We start from the raw sequence: 25,800 nt of genomic DNA, 5'->3' as shown, positions 1-25,800 counted from the left end.
AGATCCCGCAAGCCACACAAGAAAAGAAGCGGGTGGTGGGGTGGGGTGGGGGGATGGGGGGGAATCACTTTTAAAAAAACAAGGGCCAGAATTTATGATAATAAACAGGCTATTTTCCCCCCCAAAAAATACATTCATGAACTGCTCTAGGACAAGTTCAAAAAAAGAGCCTTTGTCAGTCCCTGCCTTCCAGTGAAACTTTAGGCCAAAGAATCTTAAGAGTTAGGATCAACTCTACCCTCTGTCCTCCCCTCCCTTCACAGTCCTCAAAGAGCAGACATTAAAAAGATTTCAAAGAGGGAATTTAAGAGGGTTTCTGAGTTTTCCCTGGCACCCTCATCACTCATCAGGAACTCTTTGGACAGGAATGACACTTGTTAAGTTTTTTCCCCCTCTCCCTCCCTCCACCTGTCGTCCCAAGTCTCCGTGGTATGCTGGGGCCCTTTGCGCTTTCTGCTTGAATGACAAAGTCTCCCCTGCAATCTGGTGTCTCCTCTTCCACCCAAGTGGCTGCTTCTAAATTGGGGCCCCAAGAAAAATATGTACCAATTAGGGGCTACTTGATAACTAAGCATCGCAGATTGGCCATACGCAAGCTGATGGGATTTTTCCTTTTATTTTTTTCAGTATAATGACTAGCTCCACCTTAACCTTCCAGAATAACCTTCTGTGGGGTTGGGATGGGCAAAGGCATGAAAACTCAGAAAGCTGGGGATCAGTGAGGTGCCCCGAACTTCCCTCTGGGCCTCCCAGAGTAGGTAGACCCAGCCACAGCTCAGGAATTCCAGGCGGGATGCTTAGCATAAGTAAGTAATTGAGTTAAGGGAGATCTAAAGAAAGACTTCACGTTCACATTCATATGCTAAACTCGGTTAAAAATAGGCTCAAGAAGGGCCTGACTTCATTTTTAATTTTAGCCTGATGATGAACATGCCCTAAAGACAGAAAGTCACCAGGCATTTTCCTGAGGGCAGCGATATTCATATTTTTATAAAAAGGAAATGCAGCATGTTCTATTAATAAAAGTGCTGTAGCCTCAGTTAAATCTGGACAGTTCGTAAACCAGGACTCTCTCCGGCTGAGTTTCCCCAGGTCGGCAGCTCCCTCACACCCAAGCCCCTAGCAAGTGGGCAAGTGGGCCTGTCACACGCAGTGGGGCAAAGTGAGCCAGACACCCAGGGGTCAGAGGCCACACCAGATCAAAGACCATAAGGCATGGCTCCTGGACACTTCCCAGGTGACCAAGTGACTCAACCAAGAGCATTCGCCAGGAATTCTTTTAAAGGGCTCCTGAAAAGATCCTCATTGCCAGGATGGAGCCCTGTGTTACAAGATTTAGTGAGGAAAAAGGGACGGGTTGTGGTTGCGGGAGGGACACAGGGTAAAAGGGAGAGAAAATGTGATGCTTCCTTCAGAAATGACACACAATTTCAACTTCTTCTTATCTCAAAGATGGCGAAGTTAAAACTGGCCTCTGGCTATGTGGCTGGACTTTTTGATGGACCCGCCAAAGAAGGATCTTCTCCAGTGACCCTTGGCTATCAAGCTAGGGAACAAAATAAAATGTGGCCAGGTGGGAAAATTACCACCCTTAGGGCACTGAGCCTCCCCACCCAGGCTAACTGGTAACTCCAAGCTTGGGCAGGGCTGCCCCAGGTCCTGGAGAAAGTGCTAGGACTGAAGTATGTATGTGTGTGTGTTGTGCCCAGGTCACAGGGCACTTTTAAACACACAATCCCCAGCCCAGCTTAGGGATTCTTAGGATCTCAGTGCCCTGTGCTTCTGCGTTATTTTCTAAGCAAACATTTGAGGCCCTCTCACACTCTCATAATCCTCCCAAAAACCAGATGAGGCTGGTTGAAGAGACCGAGGCACAGAACAGTAAGATCACACAGCTAGTAAGGGATAGTTCTTGCTTTAATCAGGCCTCTCTCAATCCACAGCTCAGGATGGTATAACAGGAAAAGCCTGACCAAGTCAAGGTCAAAGGTATGCTGTCTTTTTCCACTTTCTTGCCTTTCACTTGGGTTAATTTCCTCCCCTCAAAGGGGAACAATTATAATGTTTTGGTTTCAATTTTTGGTTTTTGTTTTGCTTCTGCCCCCATTTTTGTGTGTTTTTTTTAAGGCCACTTGTAAAATCCTATAAACCCTCAGTCTAAACAATGCCATGATAGTCTGAGCCGTGAGTAAGTGAGTGAAGTTGCTCAGTTGTGTCCGACTCTTTGCAACCTCATGAACTGCAGTCTGCCAGGCTCCTCTGTCCATGGAATTTTCCAGGCAAGAATACTGGAGTGAGTTGCTATTTCCTTCTCCAAGCCATAGAATGGCATAAAATACAGGGGAAAATAGACAGACCTTAAGTGTTGCGGCCAGAGAGATGCAAGTTCCCATTCCAGCCCATCTTCTTACTAGCCAAGTGACTTCAACAAGGGTATACTCCACAGCCCAAAACTAAATTCAGGAGCAGCTGGACTAAGAATTGGCCAACCGACTGAGCTTGTGGCTTTTTTTAAACTTTTATTATGGAAATTTTCTAACTATACAAAGGTGAGCGATTGCTAAGTTGCCTCAGTCTTGTCCGCCTCTGTTGATTGTAGCCTGCCAGACTCCTCTGTCTATGGGATTCTCCAGGCAATACTGGAGTGGGTTGCCATTTCTTTCTCCAGGGGATCTTCCCAAGCCAAGGATCAAACCTGCATCTTTTATGTTCCCTGCATTGGCAAGCATGTTCTTTACCACTAGCGCTACCTTAGAAAACAATATAATGAAGTCTCAAACATATCACCCAGCTTCGACAATTATTAATAGTAACTTTTGGTCAGCCTTGTTTATTACTACCCATTCTCACCCTCCACACTATTATTTTGAAGCCAATCCCAGATACATCATTTCATCTGTAAGTACTTCGCTATCCAGCACTAAAATATATCATTTCAATTTTAACATAATTTCAGTATCTTTATCACAACAATACATAAATAATTCTTTAGCCTCAATATCCAGTCTGTTCAAACATCCTAAATAATCTCTTAGTTTTTGTTTTGTTTTGTATACTACTTTATTCATATGTTCACACTATACTTAAAAGACTTAAGTTCCACCCAGTAGCCAGCACAAGCCAAAACGAAAAACTGTAGAAATCAAGTCAATTCTATAGCCTGTAAAAAAAAATAAGGGGCCTTATTTAATCAAGCCTAATGAGCAGGTTACTTCCCTGGTAGCTCAGAGGTTAAAGCATCTGCCTGCAATGCGGGAGACCTGGGTTCGATCCCTGGGTCGGGAAGATCCCCTGGAGAAGGAAATGGCAACCCACTCCAGTATTCTTGCCTGGAGAATCCCATGGATGGAGAAGCCTGGTGGGCTACAGTCCACGGGGTCCGCAAAGAGTCGGACATGACTGAGCGACTTCACTTTCAGTGTCACTAATGAGCAGGTGGCACTAGTGGTAAAGAACCCACCTGCCAATGCAGGACATCTAAGAGACGCGGGTTCGATCCCTGGGTCGGGAAGATCCCCTGGAGGAGGACATGGCAACCCACTCCAGTATTATTCCCTGAATCCCTATGGACAGAGGAGCCTGGTGGCCTACAGTCCATAGCATCACACAGAGTCAGACACAACTGAAGTGACTTAGCACAATGAGCATCTTGCATGGGAGCTTATCCTAACTACTTTAGGATTTCAACCTGTAGCTCTTGTGTTTCCCTAGTATAGCAATTTTTAAAATATTTATTAAATGCTATATGTGTTAGGCATTCAAGACCTGGAGCATAGTTTGTTTGTTAATCGTTGGTTTGTTTGATCTAAGACCCAAAAAGCACAGAGTGCATTTTGCTGTTAAGTACTCCTATGTATGTATATGTGCTCAGTCATGTCCAGCTCTTTGCAACCCCATGGACTATCGCCCACCAGGCTCTTCTATCTACAGGATTTCCCAGGCAAGAATACTGGAGTGGGTTGTGATCTCCTTCTTCAGGGGATCTTCCTGACCCAGAGATCGAACCCAAGTCTCCTGCGTTGCAAGCAGATACTTAACAGCTAAGCCATGAGAATGGGGGTAAGTATTCTTAGTCTCTTCTAATCCATACTCCTGCAGTTCTTATAATTGATTTGTTGAAGAAAACAGGTCTTCTGAGGACTTCCCTGGTGTTCCAGTGGCTGGGATTCCACACTGGGGGCCTGGGTTCCATCCCTGGTCGGGGAACTGGATCCCGCATGCTGCAACTGAAAGATCTTGCATGCCACAGCAAGGATTAAGCAGCCTGTGTGCCACAGCTGAGACGAGGAACAACCAAGTGGGAAGCCACATCCTTCTCCAGGGGATCTTCCCAACGCAGTGATCAAACCTGGGTCTCCTGCATTTCAGGTAGATTCTTTACTGGGAAGCCCCCAAATAAATACATAGATTAAAATAAATATTTTTTAAATAAAGAAAGAAATAAAATAGGTTTTCTGGCCCACAGAATGGCCACATTCCAATTTGTGGATTTTTACCTCCATGGTGTTGTTTGGACATGTTCCTCTGTTCCCTGTGTTTTCTATGAACTGGTAGTTCGATCTTGAGTCTGGCATAGATTGAGCTTCTATTTTTTTATTGTGTTGTGTACTTCCTACTGCAACAGTAGGCACCTGATGCTTGGAAGTCTTTCTTTTTTGTGACATTAAGATTGATCAGTGGGTTTGTCACCAGGCTGATCTATCCATCAGAAAGTTCTTCTACAAAAGGATTTTTCCTCATCCACAGTTTGGACGAGGTAACCAATAAGAAAGGACAGAATGAATGTCTGATTCATTCCCTTTCTTGGACGGTGTTCAGAATGAGTTAGTTCCCCAACATCCTCCAGTGAAAACCACTGAATTTTTAACTCACGCATTTCACACATTGGAACATATTTAATATGTGTGAATCCACTATAGTTACTCTTTTTAATGCTCAAATTATTCCATATTTGGGCACTGGGAAGCCCTTTAACTTGGTTCCCAAGGCCCTTCGACAGGACACAAGTGGTCTTTGATAGCTCCTTTGTTTTCTGATACAAGGTAAGTCAACTCATTTTGTACATTTCCTGTCCCAGAACTGGAATCAGCCATTTTTCTCAGGCTCCTTAGTCCCTTTTAGTTGTTGTTGCTCAGCTGCTCAGTCATGTCTGACTCTTTGTGACCCCGTGGACTGCAGCATGCCAGGCTTCCCTGTCCTTCATCATCTCCCAGAGTCTGCTCAAACTCATGTCCTTTGAGTCGACGATGCCATCCAACCATCTCGTCTTCTGCTGCCCCCTTCTCCTCCTGCCCTCAGTCTAGTGGGGAAGGGCATTTAGAGGCCACAATCTAGGTGTTACAGGTGCTCATTGCTACTGAGCTGGTCCTTATTTCTAGGTTTTTCAGTGGACAAAGTTGGGAAATACTTTTTCATTTGTTAAAGAGAAGGCATATCAGACTTTCACACCAATACCTTCAAATATTTAGGGTTACAGGATTTTTACTTAACATCTTTGATTATAAAATCATACTAAAAATATTGCTTTCTGATTATTTTAACATAATTACTACATATATATATATATAATAGATTCAAAATAGTAATGCCAATATTATTACTAACAATATTACTGAAAACAGCTTAAGATTTATTTAGAATTTGTTTTGACCTTAAGATATATTCCACTTGAGCTGTAAATCAAATTATTGTGTTTTAAAGTCATATGGTCATGCATGGATGTGAGAGTTGGACTGTGAAGAAGGCTGAGTGCCGAAGAATTGATGCTTTTGAACTGTGGTGTTGGAGAAGACTCTTGAGAGTCCCTTGGACTGCAAGGAGATCCAACCAGTCCATTCCAAAGATCAGCCCTGGGATTTCTATGGAAGGAATGATGCTAAAGCTGAAACTCCAGTACTTTGGCCATCTCATGCGAAGAGTTGACTCATTGGAAAAGACTCTGATGCTGGGAGGGATTGGGGGCAGGAGGAGAAGGGGACGACAGAGGATGAGATGGCTGGATGGCATCACTGACTCGATGGGCATGAGTTTGAGTGAACTCGGGGAGTTGGTGATGGACAGGGAGGCCTGGCATGCTGCAATTCATGGGTTCGCAAAGAGTTGGACATGACTGAGCAACTAAACTGAACTGAACTGAAAGTCATATGAAATAATTCTCTGTATGATTAAGCTACCAACTTGATACATAAACGTTTTATTTTCATCTTGATTGGGTGGATTTTTCTATTTTAATTAAATTTTGTTTAGAGTTAAGGAAAACATTTATAGTGTTTCAAAGTCAAATCTGTAAAACAAAATACATTCAAAACAGTCTAGGGACTTCCCTGGTGGTCCAGCGGCTAAGACTCTGTTTGTCCAATACAGGGGGCCCAAGTTCAATCCCTGGCCAGGGAACTAGATCCTACACACTGCACCTAAGAGTCCAAATGCCACAACTAAAGATCCCGCATGTCACAACTAAGACCCAGCACAGTCAAATAAACAAATATTTTTTTAAAAGTCTAGCTGACCTGACCCTGACCTATCCATCCATTTCTTCCCTCCCCATATCATACTTAATCAGTACTAGTAAATTTTATTAGTTTATGAGAGTAAAATTTTAGTTTACTCTTCTATTTCTTTTAATAACAGGCAAATACATATGTATTTCTCATATAAAAGGTAATATGCTATCTATTATTTCTGCACCTTGCTTTTTTCACTTAACAATACACCCTGGAGACCATCCCATAACTGTAGTTGTACAGAGAGATAATTCTGCTTCCTTATATAGCCCTACAACAACCCACTGTGTGGATGTCCCATGGCTTACTGCTATTACAAGTAATGCCACCACAGAATACCCTTTGCACGTCTTTTATTTTCAACTGTGTATTTTGGGGATAGAGCTTATAAACAGGATTGTGTGGTCAAAAGACAATGTACGTGTAATTTTGCTCAATATTGTCAAATTCCCCTCCTTAGAGGTGGTGCCATTTTTGTATTCTCATCATGAGGTGATAAGTCTTACGTGCTAAATTTAATATATATTTTTAAAAAAAATCTCTTGACATCTCAGGGGCCTTCCTTTAAAATCCCTTAAAATCCTTTCAGGGATTTTAACCAAAGCCATCTAATTCAATTCTCCACATGCTGGACAAAGGAAATTTCTTTTGAGAAAGGGCAATGATGTGCTCAAGGAACTGCCTTTATCCCTCACCTTTCCTGACTTTTAAATACACAGTTTACACATAATTCTTTTCATGTCAGAGAAGTCAAGCACAGTATTAAATACTGAGATGGAAAATATCACAGGTTAATTTAGGTCTTTGCAAACTACAAGTGGTTCCCTGAACTGAAACTGAAGTTCACGGAGGAGATCGGGGACTCCTCGGTGCCCTCTCCTTCCCGCCGTTTAACAAGTAAGATCTGATGTGGACTGTGATGGTGCCACACGTGGATACTGGCTCCCGTCCACACCCACTGCAGAACATCTCCCCCAGCCTCCCTTTCCGCACAGGATCCTGCCAGCGTCTGACGTTAGGCACTGTTACATGTGTTATTTCATTTACTCATTTACCTCATTTACCACACTATGAGGTGGATGCCCTATTGGCCCCCTTTTAAACCTGGAGAAATGAAAGAGCAGAGAAGTGAAGCTACTTGTCCAAGGTCACACAGTTAGCAAGCAAATAGGCAGCCAGGATGCGCACACAGGTATTCCAACTCTAATGCCTACCTTTAACTGTTATGCTGTGGTGCTTCCACGTTTCAGACCTTCATCAACTTTTGCCCAAACAGTGCAGGGGCCTCCCAACTACATCCCCACCTCTAGGAGCACACCTACACACACAAACACATGTGCACACGTGCACATAACTCTGCCGTTTACCCTTTCTTCTCCAATACCAATATAATCTTTCCAGAAAACGGATCTCATTACATCAGACCCCTGCTTACAAATGACTACTCAGAAGAGAACATCCAAACTCCTGACCTTGAGAAACATGTTCTGATCACCAGCATCCTGCCTTTTTGCATCCTCAGTGCTAGCCATTCCCAGACACTGATCTCCAGTCATGTGGAATTACTCTGAGGCTCCCAGGTCATCATGGTTTTTCTCCTCTCTGAAAATGTGTCTTTTGTCCCACCTCCCACCCTCCCCCATCCACTTGACAAGCCCTTAGGCTCAGATTCAGAATCAGCTCAGAATGGCTTCCTCAAACATCTGGGCTGGTCCTTCCTGGATGCCGTCTCCTCTACCCTCTATGCCTATTCAAAACCTGCTATAACATGAGTCTCATTCTCACTACCTCAACCCTCTTCTCCACCTGCACTCAGAGGTACTCATTTTATCAGGTCTTCTATTGTTTATCCTTCTAGTATTTTTTTGCAACAAGGTATACATAAAAGTTGTATATAATATATACATATAATTTACATAATAATATTATACATATGTTCCTATTCTCCCCTTTCCTTACACAAAAGGTAGCCAACTATACACACTTTTTGCACCCTGCTTTTTCTGCTTGATATATCCTTGGCATTTCTCTGTTACAGCACACAGAGATGGTCCTTGTAGTGTGAGAGGACAGAGCCACATTTATTTACTCATCGCCTGTTGCTGGACATGGAGTAGAGTATATCCCCTTGTTTCAAGGGACTGAATGAGACCTAGTCCTGTTGCTCTTCATCCAACATCAAGATCCCACTGGATGCACAGCTTAGATCTCTGCCAAAGAGAGTCCAGTGAGACCAGCCACTGCCGGAGCCAGGCCACAATAAGAGACCAAGTTACTGATGCCAGCAGGAGCAGCTCAGGTTCTGTACCTTCTCTTATGTCCAAGAATCACACCAGAGCAGAGGCTACGACCCTTTCAGTTCAGTTCAGTTCAGTTCAGTCGCTTAGTCATGTTTGACTCTTTGCAAACCCATAGACTGCAACATGCCAGGCTTTCCTGTTCATCACGAACTCCCGGAGCTTACTCAAACTCATGTCAATTGAGTCAGTGATGCCATCCAACCGTCTGATCCTCTGTTGTCCCCTTCTCCTCCTCCCTTCAATCTTTCCCAGCATCAAGGGCTTTTCAAATGAATCAGTTATTCACATCAGGTGGCCAAAGGATTGGAGTTTCAGCTTCAGCATCAGTCCTTCCAACGAATATTCAAGACTGACTTCCTTTAGGATGGACTGGTTGAATCTCCTTGCAGTCCAAGGGACTCTCAAGAGTCTTTTCCAACACCACAGTTCAAAAGTATCAATTCTTCGGCGCTCAGCTTTCTTTATAGTCCAACTCTCACATCCATACATGACCACTGGAAAAACCATAGCCTTGACTAGATGGACCTTTGTTGGCAAAGTAACGTCTGCTTTTTAATATGCTGTCTAGGATGGTCATAACTTTTTTTCCAAGGAGCAGGCGTCTTTTAATTTCGTGGCTGAAGTCACCATCTGCAGTGATTTTGGAGCCCAAAAATATAAAGTCTCTCACTGTTTCCATTGTTCCCGATCTATTTGCCATGAAGTGATGCGACCGGATGCCATGATCTTAGTTTTCTGAATGTTGAGTTTTAAGCCAACTTTTTCACTCTCCTCTTTCACTTTCATAAGAGGCTCTTTAGCTCTTTGCTTTCTGCCATGTAAGTGTGGTGTCATCTGCATATCTAAGGCTATTGATATTTCTCCCGGCAATCTTGATTCCAGCTTGGGCTTCATCCAGCTTGGCATTTCGTATGATGTACTCTGCATATAAATTAAATAAGCAGGGTGACAATATACAGCCTTGACATACTCCTTTCCTGATTTAGAACCAGTCTGTTGTTCCATGTTCAATTCTAACTGTTGTTTCTTGACCTGCATACAGATTTCTCAGGAGGCAGGTCAGGTGGTCTGGTATTCCACCTCTTTAAGAATTTTCCAGTTTGTTGTGATCCACACAAACAAAGGCTTTGGCATAGTCAGTAAAGCAGAAGTAGATGTTTTTCTGCAACTCTCTCGCTTTTTCGATTATCCAACAGATGTTGGCAATTTGATCTCTGGTTCCTCTGCCTTTTCTAAATTCAGCTTGAACATCTGGGAGCTCACGATCCTCTAACATCTTGCAATTTCACTTCAGTTTACAGAATCACAAAACTCAGATCCAGTAGCCCACAGAGTTCACATCGTAGGTGGACTCAAAGAGGAAACAAATGGCACCATGTGTCATTGACTAAACTTGGCATTTCATCTAGTCATTCAACAAATAGTTAGTGAACTGCTTCTAGGAACCAGGTATTGCTCTTAGGTGTGCACACATGCATGCTCAGTCACTTCTGTCGTGTCCAACTCTGCGTCCCTATGGACTGTAGCCTGCCAGGCTCCTCTGTCCATGGGGTGCTCCAGGCAAAAATACTGGAGTGGGTTTCCATGCCTTCCTCAAGGGGATCTTCCTGACTCAAGGACTGAACCTATTTCTCCTGTGTCTCCTGCATTGCAGGCAGATAAGATTCTTTACCCACTGATGGGGGTGTAAATTACTCGGTAAAGCTCGCTGGCACAGGCAGGATGCTAGGAAATAAAACAGACAAGGAAACCATACTAAATAGGGACTTCCTTGGTGGTCCAGTGGTTAAGACTCCACACTTCCACTGCAGAAACATGGGTTTGATCCCTGGTCAGGTAACTAAGATCCTGCATGCTGAATGGTATGGCCAAAATAATAATAATAAATAAGTACAATAAGTAAATGATATAATCTGTTTGAAGATGACAAGTACTATGGAAACGACAGAACAAAGTAAGGGAGTTTAGACTGGCAGATACAGGATGCAACTGAAGTACCGTGGTCAAAGTAGATCTCAGTGGGAAATCATGACAAATAAGGTATTTCGGGGGGCAACTCCTTTTTGCAGCTGTCACAGGTCAACTGTCATTAGCACTGCCACAATTAAACTGTCATCATCATCACAGTGTCGAGGTAACAACAAAGGATCTGAGGGTTGCAGTCATCTGGAATGGTGTTGTTCTAGAAATTGCTTGAAATAAGCAGAGTATTCATGGAGGGCTTGAAAACCTTTTTTGTGACCTAGAAATTTCTTTCTCGGAAAGCTTTGAGGCAATGGGCCTTAAAGGATGTCCCAAGTGGTCCGGTCCACCACTTCCCCTGTTTGGAATGAATCTCACAGAAGAAATTCAGCCTGGAAATTTCCTGTGCCTTTAAAGGCACAAGCAGGTCCCCGGCTGGAGATGGTGGAGCGAGACAGAAAGCCGGGTTACACTGAGACGGACATGTGTTCAGCGTGTCCTTCCTATATTCCTGTGTCAGGTCGTTGATTCTCACAACCAACCTCACATCCTGTGAGAAGCCCACACTCTCTCAGAAGCCCCGCACCTCGGCCCACACTGTGACTTGAAGGCGGTACCCAGCCCAGAGCTAGAGCTTCTTACTTCCTGAGTCTGTGCCCCGACACACCCGACTGCCTAGACCACCTCTCCAAACACAAAGGCAGTGTATTTGCTTCTCTCAAGCCCTTTTAGACAGGCAACCCAAACAAAACATAAGTTGGAGAACACCAAGCTTTAGTCCCCCATCAGTTCTCAGCATGAGAACCCTTCCATGAGGCCCTTCCAAGTGGATTTTCTCATCACAAAGTTGCTGAGATCGAAAGTTGGGTTGCAAGTAACTTGCTCCATCTCTCATGGACTCAACATACTATATGCCAGGGACCCTGCCAGACGCTGAGGACACCCAGACAAGTGACAGTGGCCCTGACTGCAAGGACTCTGCAGGGTCTCTAGGGGAGACCCACAAGAGGTGTGTTAGTCGCTCAGCCGTGTCTGACTCTTTGCGACCCCATGGACTGAGCATGAGGTAAATGCTACCGAGGAGGCCACAGGGTGTTACAGGAAACAGGCTCTCACCCCATCCTTGAAGACAAAAGCAGTGTTCCATCTGAGGAGAGAGAAAGTAGTTCAGGTGAAGAGAACAGGACAGGATGGCAGCCAAGAGAGAACAGAGTTAATGGGGGCAAGGCCAGAAGGGGCTTCTAGCATCTGAATCTCGACTTACAGGCGACAGAGAAAGAGGGCTTTAAGCAAGCAGATGACACGGTTAGCACTGTGCTCCTGTGGAGAAAAGAAAGATCTGAGGACAGGCCTGGGGCAGAGGTGGTGGGCACGGAAAGTGGGGAGGGGTTCCCAGGGAAGAAGAAGGCAGTGCAAACTCGAGCGGGTCAGAGGGCCTGGCTCTGAGCCTGGGCTCTCCAATCACTGGCGGGAGGACCCTGAACTCCTCGTACTTACTTAATCCCTACCTACTTCACAGGGTTGTTGGAGGATTAAATGGGATAACCTAGGAGGAAAACCAGTGCCTGTGAGCCATACAGCACGGCAGGACAGCAGCGCTGTCCAATCCCTCCCGCACTGTAGCCTCTGCAGACCCTTCAGCGCTAGGAGATTTAAATTTACCCCCCCAGGCACGAATGTTCCCTCTGCTCACTGAACTTCTCTGACAGCTAAGTGGCCTTTGGTAAATCTGGTCTTCTTTCTGGACCTGGCTTCTTTTTCTACAAGAGAACTGAATCAGATGATCTCTAGGGCCCCTTTCAGCTTGAAGGTTCGCTTTCTTATTCGCCTTGTAGCCCAATTTCCAGAGTAATAATTATTTGTCAAATGAAAACTTATTGATGGAAGAATCATCAACAGAAGGAAAAGAACCAAGCTAATGAGTGACTGACACTGAAAACTAAGGTGATAACCTGTGTGTTCTTTAAAAGCCTTGAAGGATCGTATCAATAAGTTCCATTCAAAGACAGAGTCATAAAAATTCAAAGGAATTTTCATCTCCCCCAAATTGATTCTTATTTATAACATCTGTGCTCCCAAAAGGTTGAATTATCATTGGCTTAGATATTTACCTAAAAAAACTAAAGACATGTCCACATTAAAACTTGCAAAGGAATATTCATACAACTTTACTGTAATAGCCAAAAAACTGGAAACAATGTAAATGTCCATCATCCACAGGTAAGTGGATAAACAGTGTATGACATATCCATAAAACAGAAAACCACTCAGCAATGAAAAGGACCAAACTTTCGATACATGCAAAAGAACAGATAAAATTGTAAGCTGAAAGAAAACTCACAGAATGAGAAAATACTTGCAAATCATATATCTGATAAGGGTCAAGGATTCAGAATTTATGATTCAGAATTTCATGCGAAAAAATAAACAACTCAGTTTAAAAAGAGACAAAGGCCTTTTCTCTGAAAAACACAAACACAACAAACACATGAAAAGATGCTCAGCATTATTAGTCATTAGGGAATGCAAATCAAAACCACCATGGGATCCCACTTCACACTCATTAGGATGGCCATAAATTTTTTTTTAAATGGAAAATAACAAGTGTTGGCAAAGCTGGAAAGAAACTGGAACCCTCATTCATTACTGGTGGGAATGTAAAACGGTGCAGTTCCTAGGAAAACACTTTGGAAGTTCCTCAATAAATTAAACACAGAATTATCATATGACTCAGCAATTCCACATCAAAAGGATTGGAAACAGATGTTCAGGCCAAAACCTGCACACAAAACTCATAGCAGCATGACTCACAAAAGGTAGAAACAGCCCACATCCATCAACGGATGAACGGGAAAACAAAACACTACCTATCCATACAAGGGAATTTTACTCAGCAATAAAGAGGAATGAAGTACTGATACATGTTACAATATGGACGAACCCCGAAAATATTACACTAAGTGAAAGAAAGCTGATATAAAAGGCCACATATTATATGATTCCATTTATATGAACTGTCCAGAATAGGCAAGTCCACAGACACAGAAAAAACAGGTTAGTGATTGCCAAAGGCCTGGGAGAGGAGGGAATAACCGCTTAATGAGGACAGGGTTTCCTTTCGGGGTGATGCAGATGTTCTGGAACCAGACAGCAGTAACTGTTAAGTAGCATTGTGAATATACTTAAAACTACCAAATTACACTTGAAAATCATTAAAATGGTTAATGTACATGTATTTTATCACAGTTTTGAAAAATATTATTTCCCACCAAATCATTATGCGAGCGAAAGAGCCAAGTAACAAAAAAAGTACATACTATGATTTCATTTTTATAAAATTCTAGAAAATGCAAACTCATCTATAATGCTAGATCACTAGTAGCCTGAGAGGAAGGGGTTTAAGGAAAAGAGAGAATGATAAATTATAAAAGGCATGAAGAAACTCTTGGGGGTGATACAACTGTTTACTCTTTATTGTTTGATGGATGTTTTAAACATGTACAGCTTAGTGAACTTCAATTATACTTCTGCAAAATTGAGAAAAGATCAACAAATGTTTTAAAAATTATCCCTGGACCTCTAAATTCTTACACTTACTAAATTTCTATTTGAAATACACGGGGGAACTCACTGTTTAAAGGATCTTTGCTATAAACCCTTTTGAAGGTCAAAAGCAAACAATCTTTCCCTGATTTATTGATTCTATTAAGTGTGCTTTTTACATTCAATGGTTTCTTAAAGCAAAAGAACACCTGTAACAATGTCTGCTAAAACCATTTAAGAGTATGTCTGGTGAAGACTAAGCAAGCTTGATGTGGCCACGTTTCAAATCAGAAATTCTTTTTGCTATTAATAGGCGCCTAGGACACTTTAATCATTGCGGAATCCTGGTTTTTTGAATTGGTTCAAAAATGGTCTGGTAGAACTTGGCAGAGGCTCAGTCTGCAAATCAAACGATCGTTATCTGTTATTAGTTGAGCACATGCTGAGAGGATTATAAGTGTTTATGTGCTCTCCATGAGCATCCAGTTCAGATCTTGCCTAACATGCATAACGACAGAATAAGACAGTGAATCAAATGCCAGAGTCAGATTTGCTCGTGGAATTTAAATTGGGATATGGATTTCACTTTAAACCAAAAGTAATACTTAAAGCCACCAGAAATGGAAAAAGGGATTTCTGATCGGACTGCTTAGTTTGTCTCAAATTAAATTTGTCAGAGTTTCAAATTTATTTCAGTAATCTTTCCATAATAATATTTTATTGGTAAATAATGGGTTTTTTAATAAATTATTTTGAGGATGCAGATATTTACATACAGATGACACGATCACTTGAATTTATATAACATTCTCCCATCCCAGCCCCACACCACCAGTTCTTTCATAAATATTATTTTCCTTAGCTTTGTTGAGCCCTTTGAAGTTTGTGACTTGATTTCTTCATCTGTAAAATGGGGTGAATAGGGGCATAAACTTCACAGGATTATTGTTGGGTATTACACATATATAAAGTGCTGAGACTATTGGCTGACTCACAGGAATCGCTCAATGAATGTTCAATGTTACTCACGTAATTATTACTACTCCCTTTTACAGATGAGAACACTGAGGCTCAGCGCTAGTGGTGGCAAAGCTGAATCCAGAACACAGGGCATGCTTACTCCTGATTCTTTCCACTACTCCATACCACTTTCCCCACCCACGCATATTTCGTGCATGAAAATAAGAGTACCAATCGAGAAGAGGCAAAAATAGTTGTGTAACTTAAATCTAAAAAGCATGAACAAATTGGTAGTCACAGACCAGCTCCAAGACTCATCCAGTTTAGGCCCCAGGGCAAGTCATCAGTCATTTTTAAAGTCGGCTTCATACAGTGATTTTGAAAAAGATTAAAGGTTTCTGCAAAGAGTCAACTGAGCCTTGAGGATGCCCCCCAAATTGTGCCAGCTAGCAAAAACGACATTATCGCTCACTCACTGCTTCAACATTAAAAGGGGTTTAGAGGATGAGATGGCTGGATGGCATCACTGACTCGATGGACATGAGTTTGAGTGAACTCCGGGAGTTGGTGATGGACAGGGAGGCCTGGTGTGCTGCAATTCATGGGGTCGCAAAGAGTCGGACACAACTGAGAGACTGAACTGAACTGATATTCACTTTTATGGACATTAAAAAGTACTGCAGCTCAGGACAGAATATCTCCGGAGGGGTTATATGGAAAGTGCCAGGCCCATCAATTAAGTTCTTATCAGGTTAAGACTAGAAAAATCCAGAGGCTCTAGATAACAATGCAAACGTATTTGCAAGGCTGTCTGATTTAATCTACTTATCCAAATTAATCTATTCTAAAGTGATATTTAGTTAAGGTTCCAGTTCCAGGAATTCCATTGAGAAGGGGTTTTGTTTGTTTGTTTGTTTAAGGTGGTCAAGTTAAAAGACAAAATCACTAGATGAAAGTTTGTTGGAAAACAGGGTATTCAGAGGGTCTCATAAGGATTACTTCCAAAGACAACCTACTAATATATAGACAGATTAGATATAGAGATCTGGCAGTGACCATGTTAACCAAGGGATCAAACTTACTGGAACATACATCACCTGTTGAATGCATATCCTTGCCAAAATGCTTAACTTGAATCTGGCCATGAGGAAACAACAGATACATCCTGATCATGGTTCCTTCTTATTTTTTTTACGTATTTATTTTTTAAAAAGTATTTTACTGTACCCCACTGCATATGGAGCGTTAATTCCCCAACCAGGGATTGAACCCCTGCCCTTTGCACTGGAAGGCAGAGTCTTAACCACTAGACTACCAGGGAAGTCCCCAGATGATGGTTCACTCTATAGTCAGGAATCTTTGGTCACAAAGAGCAGAAAAGAGCAGGTACACTTGCTAAATTAAAAGAGATACTATAAACAATGCACTTGAATCTGAACCAGAGGGGTTTAAGAATTGCTATATGAGACATTTTTCTGACAACTGGAAAAAGTTAAAGTTCAAGTGTTGTTTATTGGAAAAAATCATTTAAGTAAGACTAACCATCTTAGATGCGACAACAGAATCATGGCTATGCAATTTACTTTCAGATGCTCAAGAAAAATATGAGACACTGCTTCTGTTTGGAAGTATGGAAGAGTGTGAGATGCCCTAGAGAGATCCAGTCTAAGATCTTTGTAGGAAGTACTGAGCCCACACTCTAAAGCCCACAAGCCACAACTACTGAGCCCTCGTGCTATAACCACTGAGGTCGGTGTGCCTAGAGCCTGGCACAAGAAATGCCAGTGCAGTGAGAAGCCCTAGCACAGCAACGGAGTAACCTTTGCTTGCCACGACTAGAGATGGCCCCAGGAAAGCAATGAAGAGCCAGTGCAGCCAAAAAAAGATAAATAATTGTAAAAAAAAGAAAACAGAAAGATATTTGTGGGGAGAGATGGCAGGAAATAACACACCCAGAGATAATTTTCAAAATTCTCTTTCATAGGTCGAGTAGACTAGAGCTGGCAGATAAAAAGGAATGCTCTTCATTTCCTTCTCATTTCCAGGAAGGAAAAAAGGGCAAACTGCAGAAAACGCAACAGACAGAAATATGAGGATTCTTATCCTAGCCTGACCACCACTTGCTGTATGACTTCAAACAATTCTCTTGACTTCTCTGATGCTCACTTGCTTTACCTAGAAAAACAGGGGGGCTAGGCGAAAGCAGCTCTTAGATGCCTTTCAGATCTAAAATTTAAGATGCTAATGGCTCATTCAGTCTTAAAGACAACATGCAATGCCAATGTGAAAAGTCTATTCCTTTTTTTTTTAATGGAAATAAGTTTTTCCTCTCTGATTAGAACATTAATACATGCTCACTGGAAAAAAAAAAAAGTATAAAAAGGGAAAAAAGAAAGACAAACCACTATAATTGCACCACCTAGAGTTAAAACCACTGTTAATATCTATTTGTTCTTTAGATGGTTTTTCAGGCTTGAGGAACCAGCACATGCTCATAAAGGTTTTTTAAAAAACACAAGATCCCAATACACGTGCTGTTTGTAATTCTTTTAGTTAACAATATTATACGGTTTACATTCCATATTAACAAATATAGAATAATGGCATCATTCTAATGATGAATGGTACATGCTATTATACAAGCACATGATTTATTTTCTCATTGAGAAACATCTGGGTGGTTTCTAATTTTTTGTCCTTCTAGACAATACTGCAATAAATATCCTCAGTTTCATCCTCATTATGTAAATATCAAAGTATCTAAATCAAGATTTAATCACACTACCCCTCTCCCTTTTCATACAGAAAGTTAAAAAAAAAAATCTCTTTTCAAGTATTAAATAAAGGCTCTCCCATAACTCCAGACTACAGTGACCCTGCCAGCCCAGGAGGATGCAGGGCCCTGAGGAGACCTGGGCTTTAGAATGTTTTGGAAACAATGTTTGATCTCTTTGATTCAAGGAGGCACTCGGAAACCTGAGGCCCAGCTTCTGGATAACCATGATCGCTTTGCAAAGTGTTTGCCGGCGCCGAGTTCTGGGCGAGTCTGCGGCCCCGCTGCGGCGAATGAGTGCGCCAGGCAGCATCTGGTCCTAGCCTGGGCAGCCAGCAGGTCCTCTAAACGTCTGTCGGCCTATGCTTATGTTTTCTGCCTTTAAAAATAATAACAGCACGAAACACACTCTCACCTCCCTGTATTCAATACAATCTAATTTAGACCCATGAAAATTACTAGATCTATCTCCCAAATTGAGAACCATACTCTTTCTACAAACTCAAGCATTCACTTTAACATTCCAAAATAATGAACATTCCAAAGTATTTGTTTTTATTTTTTTTAAGTTGGTAATAATTAGGAAACAGTATGAAATGCCCTCTTTTCACTGACATTAGTATCTACCTTTCTGTTTTAAAATTATGTCATTGATCCAAATATACTTTGCAAGTGCTGAAGAACACTTTTTATTCTCTTTTTTGTGGCTAATGCTGTTTCCGTGAGTAATCAGTCTCACAAACATGTATCTGAGCCCTTGATTAAAATGTAACTAATTCTCCATCAGATGTGGAGGCAAGGAGAGGCATCCTCCAGTGATAAGCACTCAGCAATATTCCGGGGGATTCACATAATCTTATTCTTGGAAGGAACTGACATTGATCATTTCCAACCCCTGGAGAAGCAGGATAAGATTAATTGATGTGTCCAGGTTACCCGCTTCCAATCCAGGGTTTCCTTTTCCTCTCTGACCCTCTTTGTCAGAAACCCAACTATTAATTTAAAACAAAGATACTCATTTTACATTTGACAACACGAAAGATCCTACCTGTCATTCAATTCAGTAATGAATTCAAAATAGAGCCAAAGAAGTAACTCTGTGAAATGAATATGTCCTTAAAATATGTATTACCTTGTCTTCTCCTTCAGAATCATAGCACTGGAGGTCAGGCTTAAAGGTGGGTCTAATAAGAACCAAAAACACATCTAGAAGACAGTCTGTAGACAAGCTGCACAAATGAAAAGAATTTAAGATGTTTAGACAGCCGTGAATGGAGGTTTCCAGGTTTAGTTCAGAGTGGAAGTGGCAACTGAGAACTGGTGGGTTGTTACTGTGATCCAGAGAAAGCAGGTGCAAAGAAAGAGCAGCAAATAGCTCTGGTGCACCCTTGAAGCAAATGCCCACATTAAAGAAGGGAAAAGTGGCGTGAAAACTATCTTCATGGGGTGGCAACCTCCCCCAAATGCAGGCATGACCTCCAGCCTTTTGCTTTTGAACACATGGAAAGAATTATTTGGCAAATTGAGCTACAAGTTATTGACACATCCTCATTCAACTTGCTTCACAGCTCCTGTTTTGCTCATAAAGTACATTCACATCAGTATGGACCAGCCCCCCTGACAGAGCTGCTGTCAGCGAGCTGGAAAAGTTTCCTTGTAAACTATCAGGGGACTTATTTATCTTATAAAATCCAGCAGAAATTGTAGGAAAAGAGAGGCTCAATTAACTTGTCTGTAACTTCTGCCACTGTAAAGACTTTATCCTATTAGATGGATATACGCCTTAAATCCAAAATGCCCCCAACTTGCTGTCTTGAAAATGTCGAAGACTGAAACCTTAGTTGGGTGGAATTAACAGTGACCACCCATTGCGCCAGGCAAAATATCAGCCCACCGCCAATATCTTCTTGGTGGTTGTTGGAAACCAAATTCACATTCCTGATTAAAAATGTGCCTACTTAATGAAAGTCAGGATTTCCCAGTCTTCTCACTGGTGGGAAGAAGCAACATGAAGCTTCCAGAACACACACATCAGCAAGATCCAGTCAGGTTCATTAACCAGAAAGGGAATTGCCATGTGCTCCTTTCTACAAGCTGCTAATTACCGTTTTTTGCCTCATTTTGGAATACAGATCACTTTACTTTCTGCAAAACTTTTCAATGCACTATTCTAAACACAGCCATCAGTCACTCACACCAGCTGTGGATTCACAGCGACTTTCCTTGTTAAAATACACAAAATCGTATCGGCTACACCATCTCAAACAAGATAATTACTGTGTCAGGAAATAAAAATCAGATTAAGTGGAGTTTAGTGGCACAGGAGACCCTTTTAAGCTTTTGCCTGACAGAGGGACCAAGGAGGATGAGTTTGCCTTTGGAGTTTTAATTCCACTGTCTCAAACTTCTTCCATTCTAGTTTTTCAAGTTCAATCTGTTTTAATTCTATCCCTTGGTTAGATCTCAGTTCCTAACATTTTGTAGATTCTTGTTTATCAGAGATGTGAACTGAGCTATACTGGTGTGTTTGAGGATTAGCTGTTGTGGTCAAGGAAGAAATATTTGTTCAACTGGAGTCAAGAACCTACAGCCACAAGAAAAATAAATCAGAGAGGGAGAGAGAGAAACTGGATAATGGGGGATCATTTCACTGTGAGTCGATCCTGGTGGGGTTTTTTGCCCCCTGGTGACTTTATGCATAGGCAAAAAGAACTTAACAGATCAAAGTCCACATTCCAACTGACAGATATGGGTTTTTAAAATTATTAATTTGATGAACTGCTAAAGCAGTAGCAAGAGAAAAAGTGGACAGAAGAATAAAACAGGTGATAAAATTTGTCTTCTTTTTCTTCCCCTGCAGCATTGGCATTAGAAAAGCTCTGTGTATACCATATGTACAGTCATTTACTGTGACTAATGGGAATAATGTACTACATTTCATAAAACTGATCTCTGGCAATTTGAGAAAACACTGGATGGCTACACTTCCTATCTAAAAGTACTTATCACAACAAACCCTCAAGCAAAATTTCTTTTTTAAAAAAACAACCTTAATAGGCTTTCTAGTGAAGCAAAGAAACTTTTCAGAATGTCAAGAACCCTCCCTGTTTTGGGGAAACGCCTAATCCTCTCAGATGTTTTCTCCTGCTGAATGCTTGTCTTATGTGCAGTTTAAGATTTTCAAAATTCTTTCTACAAGTGTATCCCTGTTTCCTCTAAAAATGGACTCAAACTGATGTTAGAAAGCGGCACAGATGTTAGAAATTCCAACCTCTTTCCAGAACAGGACCAAGTATGAGTTGAGATAATGTCCCTTTTTGGCAAACTCTTATTTTCTCTCAGATTCTGGAAGTAATTGTCAACATGTCCATTAAAGTGGGTAGACATCACACACAACTTGCCTGAGTGTCACCCTACGAGTTACATGGGGTCCTTCCAAATGCAAGACATCTATCTGTAAAATTATCTGCAATCAGAGTGACTACTTGTAATATTCTCTAGACTGATCCGGGGAGCACTGTGCACTGAAGACACAGCATCTTAACTCTAGGCAGAAGACTGAAAAAGCAATCAAACTGGGTTTATATCTTCATAAATCACAATACATGCAGGTGACACTATCAAATGCTAAATCAAAACTTTTTCCACTTTCATAATTGATTTTTATTCACTTCATACCAAAATAATCTGGAAAGGAAAAAAATAAGTCATCAATGTACAAATTAAAGATACAACCTGACATCAAGCATTAGCCAGGAGTATTTCACTGCAAATCAAATAATTTCGGAAAATCACCTGAGTGCTCATCTCATAGATGTCTGTGCTTGCTTGGTTAATTTTCACCATGATTAGTATCACACTTTCTAACTGCATCTGACAACCGACTTCCACACTGCACACAGAACCAATGACTCTGCTTTCATTCGGAAGAGTTTTAAAACTTACAACCTAAAATTGTAATTTCTGATGTTCATCAGGATTAATAAATAACTTCTTATAAATCAAAAACTAGGTTTGGTTATAAAGCACAAAGATAAAAAATAAAATACTTTTGAAAATAAAATATTGTGCATATTTGAGGAGATAAACCCTTGTAAAACATTCACTGACACATGTTGTTCTATTTCTGTTCATAGGAAGATAATATATATTTTTTAAGCTCTCAAATTATTCTGATTTCCTAAACTTATTCCAAATCTCTTCTTAAGGTGTTATTTATAATTCCTTTGCCCAAATGGCTTACATAATGCTTCAGATTTTATTCAGTAATACCTCCACATTGGCCAGCTTAGAGAATGCACATTTAAAACACATATCTTATAAGGTATTAGTTATATGCGTCTAAACATGGCTGATAATCTTCATAGGTAATGCAAATACTAGCCTGAGGTCAGGGGTTAACAAGGGTGGAGAGGTCATGCACCATGCTTGACTGAAGCTAACAATACAACAATGAGAAAACTAAATACACCTGAACAGGACAAAAGAACTCCACAGTAGTTAAATTCTGATGCAGTCTTCATAGATACAGAGACTGGATTCTATAAAATAAGCCCCAAAGTCAATCACATTATTCACTGTCACACCTCATTCTCTCAAAACCAAATGTAACGTAGGTGAATAGAATTCAGTATGTATGTATCATGTTCATGACTGTTACTTCACCAAAATCATTGACGTCACCCAAAATGAAAACGTTATTAAAGATCAATAAACACAGACTTTAAGTGAAAAAATTATTGTAATCCTTAAACGCTATGCAACATGAAGATTGAAATCTTCATTTTGAAAGCAATCGAAACTCCTCTTAAAATTACATAATAACCTCATTTAAATAACTAGAAAAAACACAGGTTTCCCCAATACAATGCATTTAACATGCCATCCATTAGAGAATTACACCCAAAGATCTAGCTTCACAAAATTCTCAAATCAAGAGGTGGACAACTCTTTTTGCCGCTGAGGGCAATCTCTCCCCATCATATTTTCTTAAAGATGGCTGATGCAAACAGCACCTCATAACTACATAAAAATGGTTGCTCAGATTAAATCATGCAAACGCAGTTTCAAAATAACCTGCTCAAGTTTCAGCGCATTAAAGATGGACCTGCAAACATTTGTCATGTTATGCCTGCTTCCAGCAGAATCACAGTGGGTGATCAGGGTAGCACAAAACCCAAGTCATCCTTATAAAAAGAAAGACTCTGAAACATAAGTGCACAAACATCAAATCCCATGCGCACATTCACCAGCCTTGGACTTGGCGCCTGAAGACTGATCTGTCACCAGTGGAAAACAAGGAAGAGCCATCAGGCAGTTCTTGAGGTCTCCATCCTGGAACGACTCACAGAAGGGGCCATCTTTGAACAGCTCAGGCTCATCAATTAAAGCAAAATATTCCAGGGGTGGAATTTTCAAAATGGGGGTGAATTTACAAGGTTACTTTTTTATTACATGAGGTAATTGAAATATACTTGAAATGATTCATCTCCCACAAAAATAGCCCTTATTTTCAACCCGGCAATATTTCATAGTCAGACACTCATCTACAAAGATTTTTCTGTGAACCTAAAATTCTTGGTTTTTTCCTAATTAAAAGTAAGTGACTAGAAAATGTAGGGTAATTACAATACCAAAACAAGTTCAGTAGACTTAATGTGCAGCCTAATTTCAAGCCAGGAAATTAGCACATTAGATGTTTCCCAATTAATAATCAGTAAATTAGGGCTTTTTCCTCTTTTACTAAATAAACTTTAGGTTTTAAACATCTTTTCTGTATTACTTTATATTAAGGACTTAAGAGAAGTTTTAAGTAATGATGTACTTAAACTGTCCATCTTAGTAAATCTTAGCTGAAATGACTTGCAAAACAAAGGGAACAGAATAACAATATAAAATATTTTCAGTTTCAAATAATTAGCTACTTGTAGGTAGTTGAAAAGTTTTATAAAATCAAACTAAAGCCAAAAGTTTTCATAAATGGAGCTTTTAATATTCTACCAGTCAAAAAAAAGGAGGGGGGGCGGAGAACCATTTTGTTCTGCAACACGATACTAACATTCTTTGATGTCAAACATAAATTTTCACTATTCTTTCCATGACATGTTAGTCTTAAAAACAATATTTACTTCCATTTACGCCCCATCACTGGTTATTTCTCTTACTACATTTTAATAAGTTTAATAACTCAAAGCATCAACACAACAGCGCTGGAAAACCTCCGCTTTGTTCCATAGACTGATTTTGCTGTACTTGTGTTTATTTCTTTTACTTTCTCCAATTTCACTAAAGCACTCATCGTCCAGGCTTTCCAACACTTCTTACCCTAGTTTTGAGGACTTCACTACAGGCTGAGGGAAACTTTTAGGAGAATAAAGATTCTTTCAACAAACCAACATTCTAGGCCTTAAACTGTCCAACAAAATCTCGAAAGAATGAACGGAACCTCACCATTTTACTTTTATCTCCCCCAGATGGGTTGAATAGAGCTTCTGAGAGCACACTGGCCATCCCCAACCTACTCACGCATTGGGACGTCCGGCACAGAATATTCGCGACCCAAGCCGCACGGTTCCCCCGAACCACGAGATGGTAACATTAATGGAAAACGGTTCCGCTGCTAAGAACTCTTCGCAAGGGCCTTCTTGGAAAGTGTAAACACTTCTTGCGGGGCAAAGCAAACTATGTTGTCCACAAACCCTCTGTAACCCTTTGCACCCAGTATCACTGACTGACTTCAGGGTCACCATTTAAGGTGGTTCTTCGGGCGGGCGTCTTACTGACGCGCCCTCCCGCACGCGCGCGCACACACTCGTGCGCGACTCTCCATACATTTCAGCGGCCTCCTGGGGCTAGAAAGATGAAATACCGTCTCTGGGCCATTTCCCCCCGAATTGAGCTAATTGAGTTCAAAATATCCAGTAGAGAAAAGAAAGGGGATGAGAAAGAACAAAATTATTTTCCCCAAATAGCTTCGTTTTCCTCTCCCTAAGCTGAGGAACAGCCGGAATGACACCAACCCTGCCGAGAGGGAGGGCAAGAAAACTTCAAAGGCGAGGCGGCCGAGCGAAGTTTAGCCGGGTCGGTAGAGAGGAAGCCACAGAAGGGGGCGCCCGGGGCGTGTCCCCCAAGCGCACCCAGGTCCCCGCTCCCCCTTCCCTCCTCTTACTTTTGGATGATCTGGGGCAGGCTGGCTTGGGGCGGCGGCGGCGGCGGCTGCATCCCTCGCAGGCCTGGGGGCGCCGGGGGCGCCGGGGCACCGGGCACGCTGCGGGCATCTCTGTCCGGTTGCTCGGGGCCGCTGGGCTCGGCGTCCTGGCTCATGGCTGCGGCCAGCACCATGTGAGGCGAGACCGGCCCGGGCTCGCGGCAGGAGAGCGCGCGAGAGGGGCGGCCCCGGGGCACGGGCGCTCACTGGCCGGGGTCCCCGTGCCCAGTCCCCTTGTCCTTCCCGGTAGCACGGGGAGGAGACGCGATGGGCGGGGAGGAGGCAGTCCCGGCGGCGCCGCCTCCGCCTCCTCCCGCGGGTCCCGCTCGCCCGGCCGGGCCACTCAGAGGTGGGGGCCAGGGGGCGTCTCCCAGCCAGCGGGAGACGCTCGGCGCCGGGGTGGTCAGGGGATCTCTGCCCGCAGCTCCTGGGCGCTGCGTTCTCCACCCGCCACCCGCGCGCCTTCAGGGTCCCCGGGTCGGCGCTCGGCAGCGCAGCTCCACCGCGTAAGGCGGCGAGACACACGGCAGCCCGCCGCCGGACGCCGAGCTC

At 42.1% G+C, this 25,800-nt stretch overlaps 1 protein-coding gene across 1 annotated transcript in view; it reads right to left on the bottom strand.

Annotated features, from left to right (window-relative positions):
• Positions 1-25,382, bottom strand: part of RBM20 (RNA binding motif protein 20) — a 189,959-nt gene extending 164,577 nt beyond the window's left edge. The window contains exon 1 of the mRNA XM_068961796.1: positions 25,210-25,382. Within this exon, the coding sequence (XP_068817897.1) occupies positions 25,210-25,382 (173 nt within the window). The remainder of the gene's footprint in view (positions 1-25,209) is intronic.
• Between the last annotated feature and the right edge of the window lie 418 nt (positions 25,383-25,800).

Source organism: Capricornis sumatraensis, chromosome 23 (assembly GCF_032405125.1).
Source record: "Capricornis sumatraensis isolate serow.1 chromosome 23, serow.2, whole genome shotgun sequence".
Lineage (NCBI taxonomy): Eukaryota > Metazoa > Chordata > Mammalia > Artiodactyla > Bovidae > Capricornis > Capricornis sumatraensis.
The sequence above is the reverse complement of the archived record's forward strand: the minus strand, read 5'-3'. Positions and strand labels throughout refer to the sequence as shown.